General features: G+C 36.1%; 1 protein-coding gene across 2 annotated transcripts in view; it reads left to right on the forward strand.

Moving 5' to 3' along the window:
• LOC150078257 (protein TRC8 homolog) overlaps positions 1-5,999 on the forward strand; it is a 169,123-nt gene extending 163,124 nt beyond the window's left edge. For both annotated transcript variants that reach the window (XM_090385084.1, XM_090385083.1), the window contains one exon: positions 4,104-5,999. In XM_090385084.1, coding sequence (XP_090241210.1) covers positions 4,163-5,701 — 1,539 coding nt within the window. In that variant the 5' untranslated portion in view covers positions 4,104-4,162 and the 3' untranslated portion in view covers positions 5,702-5,999. The remainder of the gene's footprint in view (positions 1-4,103) is intronic.
• The last annotated feature ends 16,842 nt before the right edge of the window (positions 6,000-22,841 follow it).

Genomic DNA, 22,841 nt, shown 5'->3' on the forward strand with positions numbered 1-22,841 from the left:
CTAGTTACCAAACTGGATAAAAATCTATATGAATTAACAAGAATTTTTTAATTTTTTTGACGACTCCACCCTCTGCTGTTTGTCATGGACAGAAGAGGTTTGGGAATCCATCTTTAACAAACTTTGGACATTCCAAACTGCCCCTGCATTATTATTAAAATGCTTCCAGTGGAAATGTCAAGTACTTTTTCAACTTCAGACACTTAAATTTTCTGCTTACAAATTTTTTTCTAAAACAATGGCAATTGTTTCAGGACTGATTGCTTGAGATTGCTTCTTGGATCATCCTCAACTGATTCCTGTCCTCTTTGAACTGTGCCAACCATCTCGCAAAGGTAGCATTGACCAAGTGATATGTCCCCAAACACCCTAGTCATTCTTTCGCATTTCTGCCCTCTTTGGTCAAAAATTTGATTACAGAATGATGTTCTATTTCCTGGATATTCATTCTTCTTCCATCTACCAACATAAATTAAATTTTAGAAACTGCATAAGACATTGACATAATTTTTCTTCATGTTATTTTATAATCTATTTAAGTTAGCAAAATAACCTATTCTACAATTTATTTAATACATTTTGTATATCCTGTTCTGATAAGCTATTATTATTTTTAATTCATATTTAAGCATTATTATACAAAGGGACTTATTTCGTACCACTTTTGAAGACTGATACAAAAAGAACAAAATTCTTTTTGTTCTTTTTGTTATTCTCAAAATTCTCAACTTGAACTATCAGCTTTAATTCAACCCCAAGAAGTAGCATTGGCAGGTCTAGGCAAAGTGCCTAGACTTGTCAAAGGCAGGTTTAGGCATGTTTGAATTAACATACTACACAAATAAGTTATTACAGTTTGCATGAAAACTTTGAGAAACTGTATGTGTAGTTCTCTGTTCTTTTGCTTCTAATGTCACCTTAAGCTTTGACTTTTTAAGTAAGATTGCCACCTGTTCTAATTTTTGAAATCCATCTTGCACCCTTTATAGAAGTGAAGTTACTCATGAATGAATGTACACTACTGACACTAAACTGCATGCACAAGACAAGCTGTATGCCAAAGATACCAAAGCTTTTTGTCATGGCCATTTGTAGGTCAACTGCAAGCTGTGATTATTTCATAATACATAAAAGTGAAGAACTAGTTTGGTCCACATATGTCAGCTGCTGACACCCTTCTCTTAATGTTGCACTAAAATATTTGTCAATCTTTTTTAATTGTGGGATTGGCTAATTTGTGGTCTTGAGGTGAAATCTACACTCTGAACAATCAACTTTGACACACTGCTTGGGTTTAATGGCCAGTCAGAGGATTAAATCTGGCAATTTTCCCATTTTCCTAAAGATAGTCTCTCTCTCTCTCAGGGTAACTCGGACCTTTTTTTAGCTGGTGCAGCATAAGCCTTGCGCTATATGGCTAGTAATAATAAAGTTGGAATTAAGAGGTTCAACTATACCTTGAGTACATTAATTCTCACTAAAAATGTGAAAATTATTATAATAAAATATTGGCAAAAAGTGCTGATGACATCCATAATCAATAAAAATTGCAAAAGAATAGAAATGTAAAATAGACATGGCAGCTATCCTAAAAGTTATGCAACAGCTGAATAATGGACAGTTTTTCTGTGCCTCCAACATGAAGCCTAATAACAGAGCCACAAATGTGTATCAGAACAACCTGCTAACAAATTTTCCAATTGTCAGTAGTGTGATGCAACCAGTAAAAGTTTTGTTATTTTTGTTGTTATTTGGTTTTTAGGAGCATTAGCAACTAAGGCCATATTGCTCTGGGATATGCGGTGGTCATTCCCTGACCTTTTCGCATCCTCTGTATTCGGTGGTGACAGGCTCTAACCCCGGTCTAATCAAGAAGCGTGTGCTATGCACTGCTGCTCCTTCCCACCTGGCTACGGAGGCGCCAGTAAAAGTTTTATGTACATGATCCCTTTATATGCACTTCTTTTCAGATTTCAAGCACAGAAATGCAGCAGTTGCCCAAAATAAGCTTTTCAACTGAGTATGAAGGATGAGATTGTGGAGTCTTATGTCTGTCCTTGAATGCCAGCCAGCTTAGAGCTTTTTTCCTGTAAATTACAAGTCATTGCTCCACCTTCTAAATTAAATTAAATTAAATTGACATTTTGTGAAATTACTAAAACCATATGTCCAAGAACAGTTAATGTGTGTGTGTGTGCGGGATGGACATATGAACTGACTATGCAAAAATTCTTTTGCATAATAACAACTGTTATTATGCAAAAGAATTATGAATTATTATGAATAATAGTAATTTAAAGTCAGATTACTCAAAAAGGTTTATATTTGAATTAAAAAAAAAACTCATTAGCAATACTTATTAATTTTTAGTCAACAATACCAAGAAAAATGTTTCACACTTGGAAAGTGAGAGAGAAATTGGGTTTGATGTGAGTAGCATTATGTTAGATTGTTAACTGTATTATACATAAATACCATTATACTTTGTACTGTGTGAATTAATCAATTATTTTATATTAATGTATAGTGAATAAGGCAAATTTTCCCAGTTCCTGTTCAATTCACTAAACCAAACTTAGTAATCTGTTTTCAGTCAACTTAAGGATTTTATGAATTTCTGTTTACACTCTGGACAGCTGAAGCTAGAAAAGTTTACAGTAATAGAGTTGATGATTTATTAGTAAAACAGCCTGTGCATGCATTTCTATCTGAGGACCACAGCCAGCCCACAAATGATTAATGCTCCAGTTTTCATCACACTTAAACTATTCACATTTGTGGCCTGCTCATTAAAGGTGGTGGCTTTAATTAAACATAGCCTATTAAGCACTTGGTTTGGTGAATTGATGTGTACTCAATGTTTGAAAACTCTTTTTAGTAATCATATGAACTAAATGTTGTATCAGGTCATTCCATAACTAATATTATCTACACCTCTCCCTCATTTTCAAAATAAAAACAGCTACAGTAAATAAAATTCTCCCTGCCCTTGTTCTCATGATCTTTTGCCATCTTTCTACAAAAATAACAGTGCTATGATTCTAAAATGCTTTTAGTTTAGAAGCAAAGATGTGAACAGCACATTATTTTTTACAGCTCAAGATTTGAAGATTTTTTCATCAAGATAGTGAATGACTTATTAATCTGGTACAGAGGAGGTAAAGTTGTTTTTCTTAACAAAGCTCCTGTTTTTTCCACTTGTGATCCAAGTGGTATGAAAAAATGTGAATTGTCCTGATGAAACATTAGTAGCCAAAAGTAGCTTTGGCTCTGATAGTTTTATTAGACTAAAACAGTTCAATATAAACCACACTCCCCAAGTACCCCACTAAAATAAAAAAAAATTCCTGAGATCACCTATTAGCCATGTACATCATGGCAGATTCTCTACTGCTAACTTACTGTTCAAATGTTTAATATTGTGATAAGACATTTGTCTTTTCACAATATTAAAACATTTTTAAATAGGGTTATTACTGTGGATATGAGAATGCAGTGAATCACAAATAGTTAGCTGATTTCTAAGCAATTATCTAGTAAGGTGTAGAACCCACTGCAAATTTTCATCAGTAGTAGCAGTGACAATAAATGATAAGTCAAGTTTCTGGGAAGCTAAATGGTTCCTACTGGGCCTTCTTGAAGTGTGGCTAGCAGGAGCTCAATCCAAATGCATTTTGTCAGCTAAGTTATAATCACCAAATCTGATTTTGGAACCATCAGTAGCATTTCTTTACCATCTGTTAGAAAATGGAGCATCGTTAATTTTTAAAAATCTATATAACTGTATGCCAATAACTATTTGTAGAAGAATAAGAGAAATTTACCTCAATATGATATGTAGAACACTTCCATAGCATATTGAGGTAAATTTCTCTTATTCTTCTACAAATATCGATATCAATGTAGAACATATTGAGCATCATAGCTCTGTTATTTACTACCAATAACTAACATAAATAAGTTTGGCAATATCAAAAAAATGACATTACTTATAAGATGACCTGGTAACACAGCAAAAAAACAATTCATGAAACTTTTAACAATAAAAATAACGTTAAACTGAAAAAAATTGATAATAACTCTTTTCTTTTCTTTCATTAAAGCATTCTTACTAGCCCTGCTTACATTTCTCTTGCCTACCAGGAAGCTGATTTCACTATACATGCACCTGGGATCAGCAGCAATGATCATCTTCTCCTACAGGTGGAATGTACAATATGTCACACTTGTCAAAAACTTCTCCCACCATACCACTGTGTGGCAAGAAATTTCAACAAAAAATTTTGGAGTGTCTCTGCAGTTATTTGCTTCTGTTCTCTTACAGATGTCATCAGCTGGACTCTTCTCATTTCTTACTCACAACCAACACAGTCTACTTTCCCATAAAATAGAATGGTTAATGTTCCTCACCCCAGTAGTTATGTCATTGCTCCCCCTACCAACCATAATTTTACAATGTACTCCTCTTATATCAATGGCCATAATTATTACCTTGCTTCTACGAAGTATCTTTTCACATGAGTTCAAGATTTGCGAAACAGTTTACAAAGGGCTGACCTGGTGTCATGATGTTGTAGAGCATTATGGGATCTACACTCTTCTAGAAAATCACTGGCTAAATCTCCACTTACCCCAGGTGCTCCGTGTCTTCTGGTTACTTAGATTTGCTGATCATATAACCAATCTGATGTTTAACAGATCAAGTGCTCAAGCGCTTGAAATGTACACCATACTTAAAGAAGTATCGGTTAAAGGATGTGAAAATATTGTGGCAGTCCTTGGGATGACTGCTGTATTAGCATCTGTGTCAGAGTATGTCGGCTATGGCATCCAGTCATTTCTACTAATTGCGCAGTCGAATGACAAAAATCTTGGGAATGTATCAGCCATCTTGTTCTTTGTTTTAGCATTACAGACAGGACTAACAAACATGACTGCAGAGAGGCGTTTCATTCGCCTTTGTCGCAATACTTGCCTCATAATGATTGCTGTCCTTCACTTTATTCACAATGTAGTCAATCCATTACTACTATCATTGAGTGCTTGTAAAAATAAGTCTACCAAGAAACATTTTCGCACACTTTTAATCTGCATCTTTCTTATTGCCTTTCCATCCTGGGTACTTGTATACCTGTGGTCAACTCAAGCTGTTAGCACGTGGCTCCTTGCCCTTACTTTCTTCACATTGGAGCTAATTGTCAAAGTGGTGATATCTGTGGTGATTTATATTCTCCTTGTAATTGATGCTTTTCACAATGGCTTGTGGGAAAAACTTGATGATTATATCTACTATCTACATAGTTGTGCAAGTTGTACAGAATTCATTTGTGGTGTATTTCTTCTCCTTAATGGTTCTTGGATTCTGCTGTTTGAGTCTGGGGGTGCCATCAGAGCTTGTATGATTTGTTTTCATGCGTACTTTAATATATGGGTACAGGCACGGGCAGGCTTAAATGGCTATCGCAAGCGACGTTTATCAGTTAAGAAAATCAGCTGTTTGCCAGAAGCTACAGATGATCAGTTAAAGAAGTTGGATGATCTCTGTGCCATCTGCTTTCAAGAACTTACAAATGCCCGAATAACTCGCTGCAACCATTACTTTCATGGAATCTGTTTGAGAAAGTGGTTAAATGTACAGGATATTTGTCCTCTTTGTCATACTAACTTAGGAGACATTACATCAAACAGTAAGAAGAGATGACATTGACATTCAAAGCATCATAAATGTTGTCTTACAGAAGGTGTTGGCATAGTGCCACTGTAGAAAGCTGCCAGATTAATTCCTTTAAATGCACTCAGTTGAGATAATGTAGCAATTAAAGAAGATAATTATCAGTGTTACACATGTAAAAAAAACTTTGTATGTACTGGTTTAAACTGCTTTCTGCACCAGCAAATATTCAGACAAAATGGTTGAATATTGGATATTAGCTGTTTGAGATTTCATTACTCAGATAATTATCTTTGTGTTGCTTTAACTTAAAATTAAAGCATATGCAAGTCAGATGCGAACAATACTTCCTTGTTAGATTACATTACTAAAATAATTTACTTTTAAGATCTAGCAAATGATTAAAAGTTAAAAAAAAAAAAAAAGTGCAGGTTTAGTTTTTCATGGAATTCAAAGGTTTACATTTAAATAAACAATTATAGAACACTAAAACTGAAAGAAATAAATGTATATTTTAATTAAATTTAACTTATTTTGCATAAAATTTCTATGAAAAATCTTTCATATGTATAAAGTAAAAACCTAATATAATGCATATATGAATGTACTGTAATTCATGTTATTTATCAGTTAAGAATTGTGGTGGTTCATCCATCACTTAGTGTTTGCACCTTTTATTGTTAAAAAGGTGTAAGCATAGTTGCAACTACAATAAGCCAGTAACCAATTTTTGCAGCAGGAACAAGTTATCTACAAATCCTCATTGCATTTGATTATTTTTTTAACTAAAATAAAAGAGATTTGTGGATGAATCATTTATACAGTATGCTTCATATTTCAAACCTTTTCTTCCAAACAATCTCATATACAGTCTCTCAACTTAAAACAATCCAGACTTATGACAGCCATTTCCAGAAAAAAATTTTAAATATTTTACACAGCTGTGATGCTGGCTACCGTATGGCTACCTGAACAGTGGTATTAAAGGGCACATCCATGCAGATAGCCTATGAAATTGTTCAAAATTATAAATTTTGAGTTAGATGTTTTAATTCTATGTAACCATATTTTATGTACATAAAGCATGCCTACAGGGACAAAAAAAATTTGAAGAAATGTCCTTCCACTGTGAAACCTAGCAACAGACTGAGAAAAATATGAATTCCAAGTGTTAATTTTTATCGTGGAGACTTCTGGCAACTTATTTAAGTATATAACGTGAAATATCTTATCAAATGATGAAAACACTGACACTCCTAGATGATGGGTATTCAGAAATTATATGTGCTGTGAAGAAACAGATTTTAGAGATTTTTAAAAATTCAACTAATAAAACAAAAAACTAAAATATAAAAAGAAAAATAGTTTAACAAACAAACAAATAAAAAGAAATATTAAATGCATTATATACATAAAACCAAGCATACAACTGAATCGACTTACAACACAGTCGCTGGAACAGAACTCCATTGTAAGTCAAGAGGACTGTATAAAGTGATAGTGTTCACATCCTAAGGAAAATACTTACCATACACCGATGAGTCAAAATATTATGACCAGCGAGTCGTTATGCAAATCAAAGCAACTGCAGGTGAACTACGTGCGGGTCGGGACAGGTACAAAAAACACCTGATACTGAGCTCCATTAATCAGTGTTACTCTTGTTCTTCAGATGGGAAAGGCAGTGGATTTAAGTGAGTTTGACAAAAGCCAAATTGTAATGGCCAGACGACTGGGTCAGAGCATATCCGAAACGGCATGGCTGGTGGTATACTCACGGTCAGCCGTAGTTAGTGACTACGGAAAGTGGTCCGAGGAGGGGAAACCCACGAAGCGTCGGCAAGGTGTTGGACGACCATGGCTCATCAATGCTCGAGGCGAAAGAAGGCTCTCCCGGATGGAACGTGGCAACAGAAGGGCGACTGTGGTGCAACTCGTCGGTAATTGGAATGCTGGTAACGGGAGTAATGTGACACAACACACAGTACATCGAACCCTGCTGAAGACAGGGTTGCGTAGCTGTTGGCCACTCCAAGTGCCCATGCTAACCACGGTTCACCGTCAGCAGCACCTACAATGGGCATGCGAGCATCAAAACTGGACCTTGAGTAATTGGTTGCCTAGTCTGATGAATCACATTTCCTGTTGCACCACGTTGAAGGCCGGATACGTGTGCATCATTTACCTGGAATAGTAATGGTGCCTGGATGCATCATGGGACGATAACAAGCCGGTGGCGGTGGTGTCGTGCTTTGGGCAATGTTCTGCTGGGATACCCTGGGTCCATGTGCTGGGCACGCTGACATCTACCACCTACCTAAACATCATGGCTGACCAGGTACACTCTTTCATGGCAACGGTATTTCTCTCTGGCGGTGCAGTCTTTCAGCAGGATAATGTGCCACACCACACCGCCCAGATTGTTCGAAACTGGTTCACTGAACACGAAGACTTCCAGGTATTGCCCTGGCCTCCAAATTCTCAACACATCAGTCCCATTGAGCATCTGTGGTTTGTGTTGGAACAGCAAATGCAATCTGCGGCGTCTCAGCCACAGACCTTACAGGAGTTAAAGGATCTGCTGGTTACATGTTGGTACCAGATACCACCAAACACATTTAGAAATCTTGTAGCGTCCATGCCTTGCTGAGTACGAGCTGTTTTGGCTGCACGTGAGGACCACCATCATATTAGGTAGGTGGATATAATGTTTTGGCTCATCGGTATACATGAATTGGGAGTGCCTATATTTACTTGGGGGTCGTGATAAATTTGGTATTCATCAATTGATGTTAATTATATAAGCTTTCATGGTTTACAAAGAGTGAGTGGAAAGTCACTGCTACCTATTTTTAAAATGCTACTATAGGAGAACAAAATAACAAACAAAATTGAATAAATATGCTGTTAAAGAATTTTATACTATTTTAATATCCTGCAGTACAGTTTTGTTTTTGGTAAGTAATGGCTAAGCAACAGTGAGATAGAACAGAAAATAAAAACAATACATGAAAAAAAGAAAAGTAGGCAGGTATTATGATAAAAGGCATAATGTCACTCAAATGAGATGGCTGTACATGCAAAGTGTCTTTAACTTGTTTATCTGAAAGCATTCCATGCATGGTGGTTGAGTGGGAGAAGACAGAATGGTAATCAATGGACGCTGCTCTTCGTGGACTAATGTTATTAGTGGAGTCCCACAGGGTTCAGTGTTGGATCCACTGTTTATTTCTATATTTATCAATGATACTGACGAAGATATATCAGGCTTAGTGTCAAAGTTTGCAGATTACCATTAGCATTTACCATTAGTAGAGGCATATAATGCAAGAAAGCAAGCTTATGCAGCATCAGCCAAAAAAAAAAAAAAAAAACCACACACACAACACACACGCTCCCATTTCATCCCTCCGTTCGTTCCAAGTACCTGTCAGTGTCTTGTCATTGACAAGACACTATGACCTACTCTTGCAGACCGTCTGCACTGCTCAGAAAACTTCGTTATCTGCCTGCAAAATTACCCCAGGTCCTTTTCGTTCTCTACCACTGTCAGTGTAGTACCACAGAGTTGATACGTCACTCTGGGGTTGCTGCTTGCCATAAGTAGTACTTTACATTTGTCAAGGTTAAACTTCAATTGCCACCTCTCACCCCATCTGTTCAACTTTTCTAGATCCTGTTGCAGCAGCGTACTGTCATTAGTGTCCTTAACAACCATGCCAACCTTCGTATCGTCTGCAAACTTGGACATTAAGCTTCATATACCATCATCAATATCATTTATAAATACAGAAAACAACAACAATGGACCCAATACTGAACCCTGAAGGACTCCACTAATAAAATTAGTCCACAATGAGCAGTGTCCATTGATTACCACTCTCTGTCTTCTCCCACTCAACTATCCCTTTATTCATAGCAGCAATATGCCTCCAGTGCCACACTGCTCCAATTTGTGCAGCAGTCTTCCATGTGCAACAGTATCAAAAGCCTTTCTAAGATCCAAATATATGATATCAAAGTTATTCCCTGCATTCAGTTCCTTTGTGACCAAATCATAGTACTCAATCAAATTGGCCAGGCAAGACTTTCCCTTAATAAAACCATGTTGTGTTCGAGCTATAACTGAAGTCTCGTATAGATGATCCTGCAGTGCTTCTTTAACCAGTGCCTCCACTAATTTTCCTGGAACAGAAGTTACAGGTCTATAAGTACTTGTGTTGCCCTCTGATCCTCCTTTGTGAATTGGGGTCACATTTGCACATCTCCACTCCATGAGTACCTCCCCTGAGTCCAAAGAAGCTCTCATAATTATGGCTAAGGGTTTTCTTACTTCCTTTGCTGGCTCCTATAATATAACTGGATAGATCCCATCCGCCCTGGGTGCCTTTTTTATGTTTATCTTCAACAATTTCTCCTCCACTTTCCTCTCAGTTATTGCAAAATCATCCAGCTCACTGCCATTGCTTAACTCACCTCTGGGATTCCCCTCCCTGAATAACTCCTCATGGGTGAATGTAGATGCAAAATACTCATTTAGTTTGTTAGCCACCTGAGCAGGATCATTAACAGTTGAACCATCAATATCCAGTGGACCAATCTGATTCATTTCCTTCTAGAGTTTATAGGTAAAGAACTCTTTGTTGTTTTTCTTTGCATCCTTTGCCAAGGATTTCTCATAATCTGCCTTTGCCTGCCTAATCTCCTTTGTGACTTGGTTACAGACCAGCTTCTATCTATCTTAGGCTTCCATGTCACCCATTAATTTATATGTATCCGTTGCATTTTTCTTCTCTGCCACATGTTTCTTTCATCTGACATCCATTTAGGCCTAAACCTGGAACAATATTTCTTAGTTGGTATGTAAAGCCTAGTAGCTTCCAAGATAAATTCTTTGAATGTTTCTCAGTTTGAATTTGCTGTTGGTAACATCATCAGTTGGTCCCACTGTACAGAATTTAAATACTGTCCCAGACCTCTGTAGTCACCTTTACAAAAGCAAAACCCTTCCCTTTATCCGTGATGGTAGTTACCTCTTTGAGTAAATCCCACTTCAGCACACTGTGATCACTGCCACCTAGTGGTTCCTTTATCTACAGATTCTTAATGCATGAAGAATCACTACTGATAATCAGATCAAGACTATTATTCCCTCTAGTTGCCTCCCAAACATGCTGATGTAGAAAACAATCATGAGTGAGTGACCAACCCACAAATTCCAGTCAATATCTGGGAAATTAAAATCCTCCATTATAAGACTCTGATTTACTGGCCCACTATTTCCCTGTACAGTTTCTTATTATACTCATCAGAGTCATTAGGCCTATAGCTACCCTCAATTTTGATCTCCTAGTGCTTATGTCACACCAAACTGACTCGACACTGCACTGTCCAGCGATGTCGACTGGCTTCACTTCCTTGGATTTTATGTGTTTCTTAACTAATAGCATAACCCGTCCTCCCTTCCTGTCTATCTTTTCTTTACACATTGTATTCCCCAAATTCCAGTTCTGCATTCCTTATATCTGTGTGACACCACATCTCTGATATCCCGACTTTGATGTTTTGAGCAATACCTCAAATTCATCAAATTTATTTACCAAACTCCTAGCATTGGTGTACACACACAAGTATACAAGCACCTGTTCCTATTCTTAGCTACCCTAACACAACCCATGTGTTTACTTGTACCGCAATGACTCCCATCAGTCTCTGAAATATCCTGCATCTTGTTTTCCAGGCTGCTGCTCAATTCCACTAGAAGCAGTGGAAAAATCACTTTCACCTCTGTCAGTGGGTACTGTTAATCTATTAGTCCTTGTATTCCCCCAAGCTAGCAGTTTTCCGACCCACCTAACACTGCCTCGATAGCATCAGCAAATATTCTTGCTGACATCCATTGTGTTGGTTGGTTTTTTAGGAGCATTAGCAACTAAGTGTATCCCATCCCTGTAGAAGCAGTCTCTCCGGTTAACAAGTACAGACCAGGCTGAAAAAAATTCTACCCTTTGAGCCTACTCTTTTCAGTGCTTGCACAATCTTTCCAGGGCCGAATTGATCGACAAAGCTCTCATCGTATACTCCCTCCTATCATGGGCATGTCTGGGCAGAATTGCAGACACTTTCAAATTCAATTCTAATTCACGGCTTTTTTTCCAACAGTGACCTGTAGTTGTTAAGTATTTCTGCCGGTCTCCTACTCTTAATATCTTATGCCAACGTGTACAAAATTATCACCCTTTGTGCCCTTAAAAGATGATATCTGCTCTACGTCATCAACCTTTTCCCCTGGCAGACATACCCTGGTCCTGTTCCACCCATCCTTTTTACATAGCATGTTTCTCTGACAAGAGAGTCACCAACAACAAATGATACAAAATTGGCAGAGTTGTTAATGACAGTGTGCTACTGCAACAGGATCTAGAAAATTTGGGCAGATGGGCTGAGAAGTGGCAACTGAAATTTAACATTGACAAATGCAAAGTACTGCATATGGGTAGAAGTAACCCCAGAGGAACCTACCAACTGTGTGGTACTACCCTTAGGGTGGTAAAAAATGAAAAAGACATGGGAGTAATTGTTGTTGTTGTTGTTTGTTGGTTTTTTAGGAGCATTAGCAACTAAGGCCATATTGCTCCGGGATATGCAGTGGTCATTCCTTGACCTTTCCGCATCCTCCGTATTTGGTGGTGAAGGGCTCGAACCCTGGTCTAGTCAAGAAGTGTGTGCTACGCGCTGCTGCTCCTTCCCACCTTGCGGGAGTAATTGTGCAGTCAGATATGAAGTTTTCTGAGCAATGAAGACAGGCTGCCAGAGCAGGTCATGGGATTTTGTCAATGATATACAGGAATTTTGCTAGCAGTGAAAAGGAGGTGATTATCCCTTTGTAAAAGGCAATGGTCAGGCCACACCTTAAGTACCGTGTACAGGTCTGGAGGCCTCATTTTAGCAAGGATGTTGAGTTGCTTGAATGTGTACAGAGAGGGGCAACTAGATTGGTCAGGGAAACAAAGGGGTCCTCTTACTAAGAGAGGCTTAATTTCTGCAAATTGCAGAGGCTGGAGACTAGGCACCTGCAAGGTGATCTGATTGAGGTGTATAAGGCATTGAATGGGTTGAGCACGCTGAATTCTGATGGGATTCTTCAACTTGCTCATATTACGAACCTAAAGGAGCATAAATTCAAATTGAGAAATGACAGCTGTAAAATAAATGTGCGGATGCCTTTAGCCAGCAGGTAGTTAATTGCTGGAACAAACTTCCATCTATCGTTGTGGAAGTTGATAGTTTAAATAAATTCGAGGAACTGGACAAACTTTTAGATGGAATGATTGTGTGAACTTTTTTTTTTTTTTTGGCTGGTGCTACATAATATTCATATGCTTTCTTGCATCACACACTTCTATTACTATAACTAGAAGAATATAAGGAAAATGAAATTGAAGATTACTTTCAAGTTATGATTCAGTGCCATTGGGGTAAATATAAAAATTTAGGTAAAGGAAAATCTATAATGGCAATATAATATACAGCTTTATGATATCACGTAAAAAATGCAACTTGTGCACAGGTGACAAATTTGATGTTCCACAGAACACAATGCAAATTATTTTTGAAGATTGCTTAACATTTTGTACCCAGGATATACACCATTTTTCTGAACGTTAACACAAAATTAAATTTAAATATTTTTCAATAGATAAATAAAAATATTACCTTGTTACTCTAGGTTCAACTACCCTGTGTCATAAGGTAACTCTGCCATTTATTTATTATTATTATTTTTTTTTTTTCCTTTTAAGGCTTGATAAACTCCAAAACATTGTCATTGATAGAGCAAAATCTAAAATTTTAATGTAAGTCTCCTAATTTAAGCTCTAGCCTTATGAGGAATTAAGTGTCAATTACTTGTAATTCTGATTTAGTAATTTAGAATATTACAAACAAAAATTAACATCTAATAATCATTTAGAGAGTAAAAACTTGCTTTGCACAAGTTCTCAAATCTTCTTGGGGGAAAAAAAAAGAAATACTGAATGAAAATATTTTAATTTTTACTGATATAAAAGGCATGTATATAGGAAAGTTTGTTCACATGTAATGATCTCCTAGTTAATTCAGTAGTACCTATACATTAAGCTTTAAAATAATGATGATTAAAAAAATATATGCTCTGAATTCAATTAATGCATTATTATATTCCATTGGAAGATCGATTTTTTAAAGAAAAAATACAGTACAGTAAACCCCCGCTATTCGCGGTATCTGTATTCGCAGTTTCGCGTATTCGTGGTCGCTGATTTAATATAAAATGAAACCTAAAAAAATGTGAATTTTAAATCGCCGTGAACATTTTCCACCATAAAAAACATGGGAGTGGCTAAAATTATCTTTTCTGGTCAAAACAGCGCTCGGTGGATGGGGGAAGAGGGGTGACAAAATTGCGAGCGTGGATGTTTCTCACTAATCCTTGTTCAGTACATGTTATGCGCTTGTCATGGAAGATTTCGTTGTTTGCCTTTAATTTATATGCTTATAAATTGAATAAATTTATCAATTTATAAATTGATATGCTTACAAAAGTGACAAATCTACCGTTTTGCAGTGTAAAACACTTTTTCGAGCGTGTTAACGAAAGAAAGTGACTTTATTGTGGACAAGTTCTTTCTAACCCGTACAAAAATATGGCTACGAATAACAAGGGAAATGTGAAAAGATCAAAGAAGGTGATGACATTAGCGAATAAAATTGAGTTATTAGACAAAATTTCTAATGGTGAAAGTGTCTCCTCAGTGGCAAAACATTATAAAATCAATGAGTCAACGGTATGATCAATCAAAAAATCGGAAGAAAAAATCTGCCGTAGTGTCCGTGAAAACGCGCTAATTCCTTCAAAAATTTGCTCTGTAACTCGTGATGTTAAATTAGAAAAAATGGAAAAAGCTTTAAATCTATGGATAGAAGACCGAACTCAAAATAAAATTCCGTTAAGTTCACTCATCATTCATGAAAAGGCAAAACTCCTTTATCAACACTTTAGCGAAACTGGCGACAGCACTGGCGGGATAAGTTTTTTTTAGCTAGAAACGGCGCTGGTTTGAAATTTCTAAATATTACATTTAATATTAAATTGTTTCTTATTTTCATTTTGATGCCATATGCTTGCATTTCACTATGTACATAGTCATATTATGAAGGTACATATAATACATACACAGAAAAAATTTTAGACTAGTTTTTCTTATATATTTCATACTTTGGAACGGAACCCTTGGAAGCCATAACTCAGTATTCGCGTTTTCGGTATTCGCGGCATTTCTCAGGAATGTAACCCCCGCAAATAGCGGGGGTTTACTGTATTTCAGTTACTATTAATACTGAGCAAGCTTGCATCTACACAATTTTTATATGAATTTATAAATAAAAACAAAAAACAAATTTATGTTTTCAGGTAAAAATAAACACAGCAAACCTACATAAACTTCCCTTGCCTGGTGGCCATCCCAGCATATAAAGACATTATGTAATTCAAACAGTTATGTGAAAGCATTAACTTCAGCAAGTTTAAAAGTGTATTGGTGCAGCAAAACTCTGTAGTGACTTATTTTTTCACCCATTAATAGAAAAATACTGTAGTCAGTACCACGAACACTTGATTTTATGTAAAACCACACATTTATAAATTACATCATTAGTAAATAAACACTTAGATTGCACAAATATCTGCAAATCAATATGATGTGATTTTAAAAAAATTACCTGAAACAAGAAGAAAGAAACCTTAAAAAAAAGTTAGCTGATTATCAATAAAAAAAAAAAAGTGCGTAATTTTATTGCATACCCACATAATCCTATGTGCGGTATGCAAAATACCACAGTTGGAACTTTTACTACGAAAGGTTAAAGAATTAGGTTGAACTTGAAAAAATAATTAAACATTATTAAGGTACAAGGTTATAAAGATAGCCTCTAGAGCAATGTGAATCAATTGCAACCAGTGGAATCTATCACCAGTTGAGAGAGACTGCTACAAGGCAGGGATGGCAAACTTTTGAGGAAATGACACAAAAATCTGAGGAATTATTGGATAGGAATTTACTAAATATTTTATTGCATTAATCATTGTGCAAGAATGTACAATCTCTTGACTAACAAAATGTATACTGTATAAAGTTTTATAAAATTAATTACAGCCACTATCTGAAAATAATGGTACTACCACGTACCATTATTTTCAGATAGTCATGAGGCCTGTGTTTTAACACCTGTGCAAGTATTCTTCTACAGGATCAAGTCACTACCAGAATTTATTGCTTCTTTATACATCAGTGATATTTTTGCCTCAACTTTTCTTTTTTTTTTTTGATGTGATAACAGAAATCAGCATATAATCATTTTTTCTTCTTTTTTCTGAAAAGGGAATCAAAATGAACTGTATTGTTTATACAATGGGATTAATTTTCATAAACAAAGATAATAAATTGTTTTTCAACATAAAAAAAAAAAATATATATATACAATAGACTCTTGATTTTCCAGGATAGACAGTAAAAATAAAATCTGGATAATCGATTTCCCAGTTAATCCAAAAATATCAAATTGTTCAGCAATGTACCTAAAAAAAAATATGGCGACAGACAAAAAGCGAAAAACTTAACACGCCCTTTTCAAACTTTTGAATAATTTAAAGTTTTTGTTCAACTGAAAGCACAATTCCCTTGAGTTGTGCTTTCAGTTAAACCCATCATTTTTGCAATTTCTAAACAAAAAAATTTACACCCTTGTCATAAATAATGAAACAAAATTTGTCTTTTTGTAGTGCAACAATCCACACAGCACACTAAAACAAACTAAACATTTGTTCTCTTCTTTTTTTTTTTTAAGCGGCAGGGGTTGTGGGATAATAGGCACATTTATCTCCAAGTCATGACTAATAATACCACTTCTTGTCACTTATTTACGACTTGCAAAACATCTGTTTAAACCTATTTTATTTAATTTATTACTTGAATTTTATGATTTCCGGTGGACATTTTTTCCCCCTTTGGAGTCTTGAAGTATCCCAGTAAGTCGAGAGTCTGCTGTGTGTGTACACACACACAGGTCTTCAAAGAAAGTGCATCACCCCTTAAAATTGTAATTGCCATCCGAATAATATGGCAATATTTATAGATTTCCAGACGTGTCAATCTTATCTGATTTCCATCAGATAAGATAGGTAGGTAATGATGTAATATTGCATCAGCTGTTACTTTCAGCTATATAAGCACGCACTTCATTCCTTGCTTTTGTCAGGATGTGAGTTACATGCAGTTGATGCCACGAAGAAAGGGTGCTATTGTTACTTTACGTGAGGAAGGATGTTCTTCCCATCATATTGCTTATAGAGTGTCTTGTAACCAGTCGACAGTGAGTAGATTTCTTTCCAAACTCAAGAATACTGGTTCTGCTGATAGGAAAAAAGGAACCGGACACATACGAGTCTCTATGCCAAAACAGGACCGCGTTTTGCAGTGCTTATGCCTTAAAAACCGTAAATCTTCTTTGTCTGAGCTTAAAAAAAAGAGAGTGGGAAGAACATACAGGAGTGGTAGCAAGTGCACCTCTTCAAAAATAGACTTGTATGTATCCCGCCGTCCTAAGAAGAAGCCCCTCCTCCTCACACAAAGAAATGAAAAAGGCCTGATTAATTTGGTGTAAGGAGCATGTCAAATGGACCCCAGAGCAGTGGAAGTCAGTTATTTTCTCAGATGAGAAGAAATTCAACCTGCATGGCTCTGATAGGAGACAAACGATTCGCCATAGACGTGGGAGAAGAATACCATCCAGTCTATATGGTGTCTACAGTGAAATGCTAGTGGATACCTGGCTATATTGGAAGGCAAATTGCTGCCAACCATTAGAAACCATTTCAACCTACCAAGTAACTGCATTTTTCAGGACAACTCTGTTCCTTGTCATCGGGCGAAAAGTGTAAGTAGTCACTTCTGTAGTTACTTTTCTTCTTTTTTTTTTTCTGCATTAGTGGTTCGACAGTAATGTCTTTGCATTTGTTACACATGAAGAAATGGTTTGAAGAACGGTCCATTACAACTCTTAGCTGGCCAGGAAACAGCACGGATCTGAATCCTATAGAGAACTGGCATTGTGTGGAATCTGCAGTTGCCAGAAAGAAACCAAAGACCCTTAGTGAACTTCAGGAAGCCATAATTTGTGTTTGGAACCATGAACTATCAATTGATTATCTTCAGAAATTGATCTTGTCAATGCCTCGACAGTGTGTTGCTGTCATCAGGGCCAGAGATAGTTCAACTAAATATTAGTTTGCACCTGGTGAACATTTCATTTTGTTTTCCATTTGAAATGATAAACTGAAGCAAATTGAGGGCTTCTGATAACATTTCAGCCATAATTGTCGTGTTTACCAAAACTGCTGTATAAAGGTTGCAGGTGCTCATTTCGGAATTCAAGAGCACCTGTCAAATACTACTTAGCTTTGCCTTAACTATTAATAAATATCTTTTGTTTATTATATTTCTATTTGTGATGCTAGTCATTAATGTAACATACCACATGAAAAAGGGTTAGAAATGTGAAATTCCTAGGTGATGCACTTTCTTTGAACACCAGTGTGTGTGTGTGTGTGTGTGCAGGTAGTTCTTGACTTTACGAGTTAATTTGTTCCTAGCGCACGCTCGTAAAGCGGGAATTTATTTCCCATAGACATAAGGTTAAAAATAGGGATTACGTTTTCAACAATGAAACTAGTTAGCTAATTTGTTTGTTTAAAGCATTAGCATTAGTAGAGACATATGATGCAAGAAAGCAAGCTTATTCAGCATCAGCCAAAAAAAAAAAAAAAACAACCACTACTCCCATTTCACCCCTCCGTTCGTTCAAAATACCTGTTCAGCTGAGCCTTAAATTTGTTTAGGCTATCAACTTCAACAAGTGATGGAAGTCTATTCCACAAACCAACTGCCCGCTGGCTAAAGGCAAATTTCCGCACATCTATCCGACATCCGTCCTTCCTCAATTTGAATTTGTGCCCTCTCAGGTGATTATTCTGAGCAAGAGGAAGAATCCCATCGGCATTGAGCATGCTCAAGCCATTCAAAGCCTTATACACCTCTATCAGATCACCTCGCCGATGCCTAGTCTACAGACTGTAATTTGCAAAACTTAAGCCTTTCTTCGTAAGAGCAACCCTTTGTTCCATTCACTAATCTTGTTGCCCTTCTCTGTACTCGTTCCAGCAGCTCTACATCCTTCTTGAAATGAGGCCTCCAGACCTGTATACAGTACTTAAGGTGTGGCCTGACCAATGCCTTATACAAGGGAATAATCACATCCCTTTCCCTGCTAGAAAAATTCCTGTATATCATTGACAAGACACCATGAGCTACTCTTGCAGCTCGTCTGCACTGCTCAGAGAATTTGATATCTGATTGATTGATTGATTTATCAAAAGAAATGAAAATGTAGCCTGTAAAACAAGCAAATTATAATAATAGAGAAATTATTTACGACTTACAAAATGTTAAAGAATGTTTATTCTTCATTGTCATCATCAACTAAACAATAACGTAAAAAACCACACAATTCCAGCTATCGGTATTTTCCCAAATGCAAGAAGATAGAGTTTACTACCTGTTTATAACTGCTTGCAGTTATAAATGGGTAGTAAACTCGATCTTCATAACAGAAAAGCCCAATAAGCCAGAAAGTGCAAATTGTTTTTATTGTTTTATGGTTGTGACCTCCAGAAATGTGCTTTAGAAAAATATCACAAAGGCATTTAAAATTGATTCTTATAACAGAACATATGATAATGATGAAAGTGTATGCATTTTAATGATTTGAATTGGTAACTAATACAATTTACAAACCAAGCCCACGACCTTTTATATGGCCTTAAAAATTACATTTAGCGAAAATTTCAACTTCCAAGATCTTGAAACGAATTACCAAAAAACAATGTGTTATTGGGTTCACATTACGATATTTTAACGATACGATGGTGTCTCTGGAACTGATTAATATTGTAAAGCGGGGCACACTGTATTGTATAGCTACGCGCGTGGTTTGGAATGTAGTATTTATGAATGTTTAACATTCATTTTTTGCAATTAATGTTCATATTTTCGTTTTTGTTGATACTTGGAGAAAAAAACTCGTAAACCCGGGAACTCAAAGTGAAAATACATACATGATATTGTATTTGGCCTCAAGCATAGTAAGCTTAAAGCCTTGGATAAAATTAACTCGACATATCTACACCGTAACCAGCACTTAGACCACTTACTCAAGGATATCTTTAAATATCGCTTGAGTAATAAACCTGTTATTCATGGCATATATATTAATATTAAATTCTGTAACATTATATTTGACAGCTTACCTTTTAAGGATATCTTAAATAAGCATATTAACGATTTTCCTCTCAAAAATATGAATATAGTAACTAGGTTCAGTTATAACACACCTTTTGGGCTTACTGCTTGTAACTATAAACAACTAGCTTGCAACTTAGATAAGGGCTACATTTGCTACTGCCACAATACCAGGATTATGTAGATATGCACCATAAGCACATCATTACTGGTGATCTCAACTTGGTGCCATACCAGGAACTGCGTACTGTACTATCCTATGGTTTTAAATATAGACCTAATACTAGTCCTAATGCCAGCTATATTACCAAACAGTTACACTCTGACCTTATGCAATTCTGCCTTAAACTTGCATATAAGTATAATTTCCCACTAGAGGCCTTCTATAAATGGTTGGTACTTACCTACTATGACCTTAATCAGCTTATACATAGGAAGAATATATGTAGGATGCACTATACCAATAGAGATAATAAAATATTTAACCTGCATATAATTAAGCGGCAATTAAAGGAGATACAGGATACATTTATCATAACTACGATAGACAAGGCCGCCAATAATACAGTTTCATATGCAAAAAATTCTACGCCTCTCTATTGCACAATGAACTATATAGCAGTGCTACATACGCTAAAATAAATAGCAACCGTGGCACCATTACCAAAAAGCTACTAGCTATACATAAAAAGTTAAAACTGAATAACTGCAACACCAACTTCCCTTATTTTTTTTAATGAAAATCCCAAACACGAAAGGTATCAAAACCTATAGTACTTAGTACCGTGCATGGGTTGAAGGAGAAGTATGGGGAGAGGGGGATGCCGGAAACTTTGCTCTAGAGACTAAACATGGGTTTCACCACTTCAGGCCTCCAATAAGCAAAGTGGTGGTATTTCACCGGTTGATGAAAGTCATCTACCACCTGTATTTTGTATGGTATACCCAAGTTTCATAAATCGCCTATTAGTTTCAGATTTATAACATCTTGCAGGAATAGCTATTCAATGGTCCCGCATAAAAAACTAGTTGAACTGCTAAGCATTATCTTCAATACTATAGAATTCACTAGAATTATTAGTAATAATTGCCCTATTTTAACATTCATAAATAGTAATAAGCATAACATCAAGCATATCAGTATGTATGATTTCAAAAACTTATTCACTAGCATTCCTCGTGATAGTTTAAAATTAGTTTTAAATAAATATTTCACTGATTTTAGCGATATCTTACCCTGCCAACGTAATTACTGGGATAATCTATTAAATCTTTGTATTGCTAACAGCTACATCTATAATGGTAGCAACATTTTTATACAACATACAGGCATCGCCATGGGGGCGAGTAGCCCTTGTCTCATTGCCAATCTATATTTTCACCACTATGAAACTAATTTCGATAAAGATATCAATATGTTCAGATATATTGATGACCTAATCATGTTCAACTATCCTAACTTCCATACAGATGCGACTAAGCATTACCCACATGAATTGGTTCTAGAGGTCACTAACAAGAGTGACTCTTTCAACGCTACCTATCTGATATAGATATACATATTAATGATAATAACCTACATACCAAGGTATCTGACAAGCACATGGAATTCAATTTCAAAACTATAGACCTAACCAGTTGGTTTACAAATATCTCTATACGAATACTTAAAAACATAATAGTGGCGCAATGTATCAGAAGATTAAAGATCTGTAATAATACTAGTGACGTTATTGACGCACTTATCGATCTCAAGCATAAATTATTAGATAATGGTTACCCGCATAATTTCATTATTAAACATATGAATACTGCCTTGTCCATAGCCCTAAATAAATATCACGATAATTTAAACAAGTTGGATACTATGGAAGCCATTTGGCATATCTAACTCTGAATTATACTTAGTTGGAATATGTTCTCGGTTTTAATGGAATTAATATATTGGTATAAGATAATATGGGTAGCTGGTTTTATACACTGGTATCGATTGAGCGTGGCTGTTACTGCTTAGCCTATGTATATACATGTACATACTAGGTACTGCTGTATTAACATGCTATATATAGCTTACACTCATTAAAAAAGTCGTACCTATATGTATTTTTACAGTAGGAATTAATTCGTTTCTCTTCTACTTTGTTTTATCTTCATCTGAGAATTTATTAGAATTGCTTTCACTACTAAAAGAGGGCGTCTTTTTTCCTTTTATTTATCTTAATTTAGGCCTGTCAGCAGATATTTGACACATTAGGTGGCGCTGACAGTGCAGCGGTTATATACAACTGGTGCTTAGACTTACAGGCTTTTAGTTGTTTCCGCTACTGGCTACGGTAATGTATGTATCTTAGTGTCATCGTTGGGGTTACTATACGGGTACCCCCCCCCCGTGATCTTTATCGATTTAACGCTTAGCATTCTACCTTATAGGATCGACTCTATATCCGTCATTATGGACTCTTTTTGGTCTTAGTTATACAAGCAGATGACAACAGAAACTGATAGCTCAGTCTAACTAGGGATGGATATTTTGTAGGGGTTAGCCCTCGAAAAAGTCCCTTGCAAAATACCTTTTCCCATGTAAGGCTTATTATATTAATTAACCTATTATATATGTTTTTTTATTTTTACCGGAAGTACGGTTGGCCGGGTACTGCCTCGATTTTCAAACTATGGAGGTTCTTGCACTATAACTTATCTAATTATGGTATATATAAAAAAACAGTAAAGGTTACTCCAGTAAAATGGAAAAATGTTCTTAATTAGCAAATTATGAT

The sequence above is a fragment of the Mastigoproctus giganteus genome, chromosome 11 (genome assembly GCF_048544385.1).
Source record: "Mastigoproctus giganteus isolate SK-2022 chromosome 11, ASM4854438v1, whole genome shotgun sequence".
NCBI classification, from domain to species: domain Eukaryota; kingdom Metazoa; phylum Arthropoda; class Arachnida; order Uropygi; family Thelyphonidae; genus Mastigoproctus; species Mastigoproctus giganteus.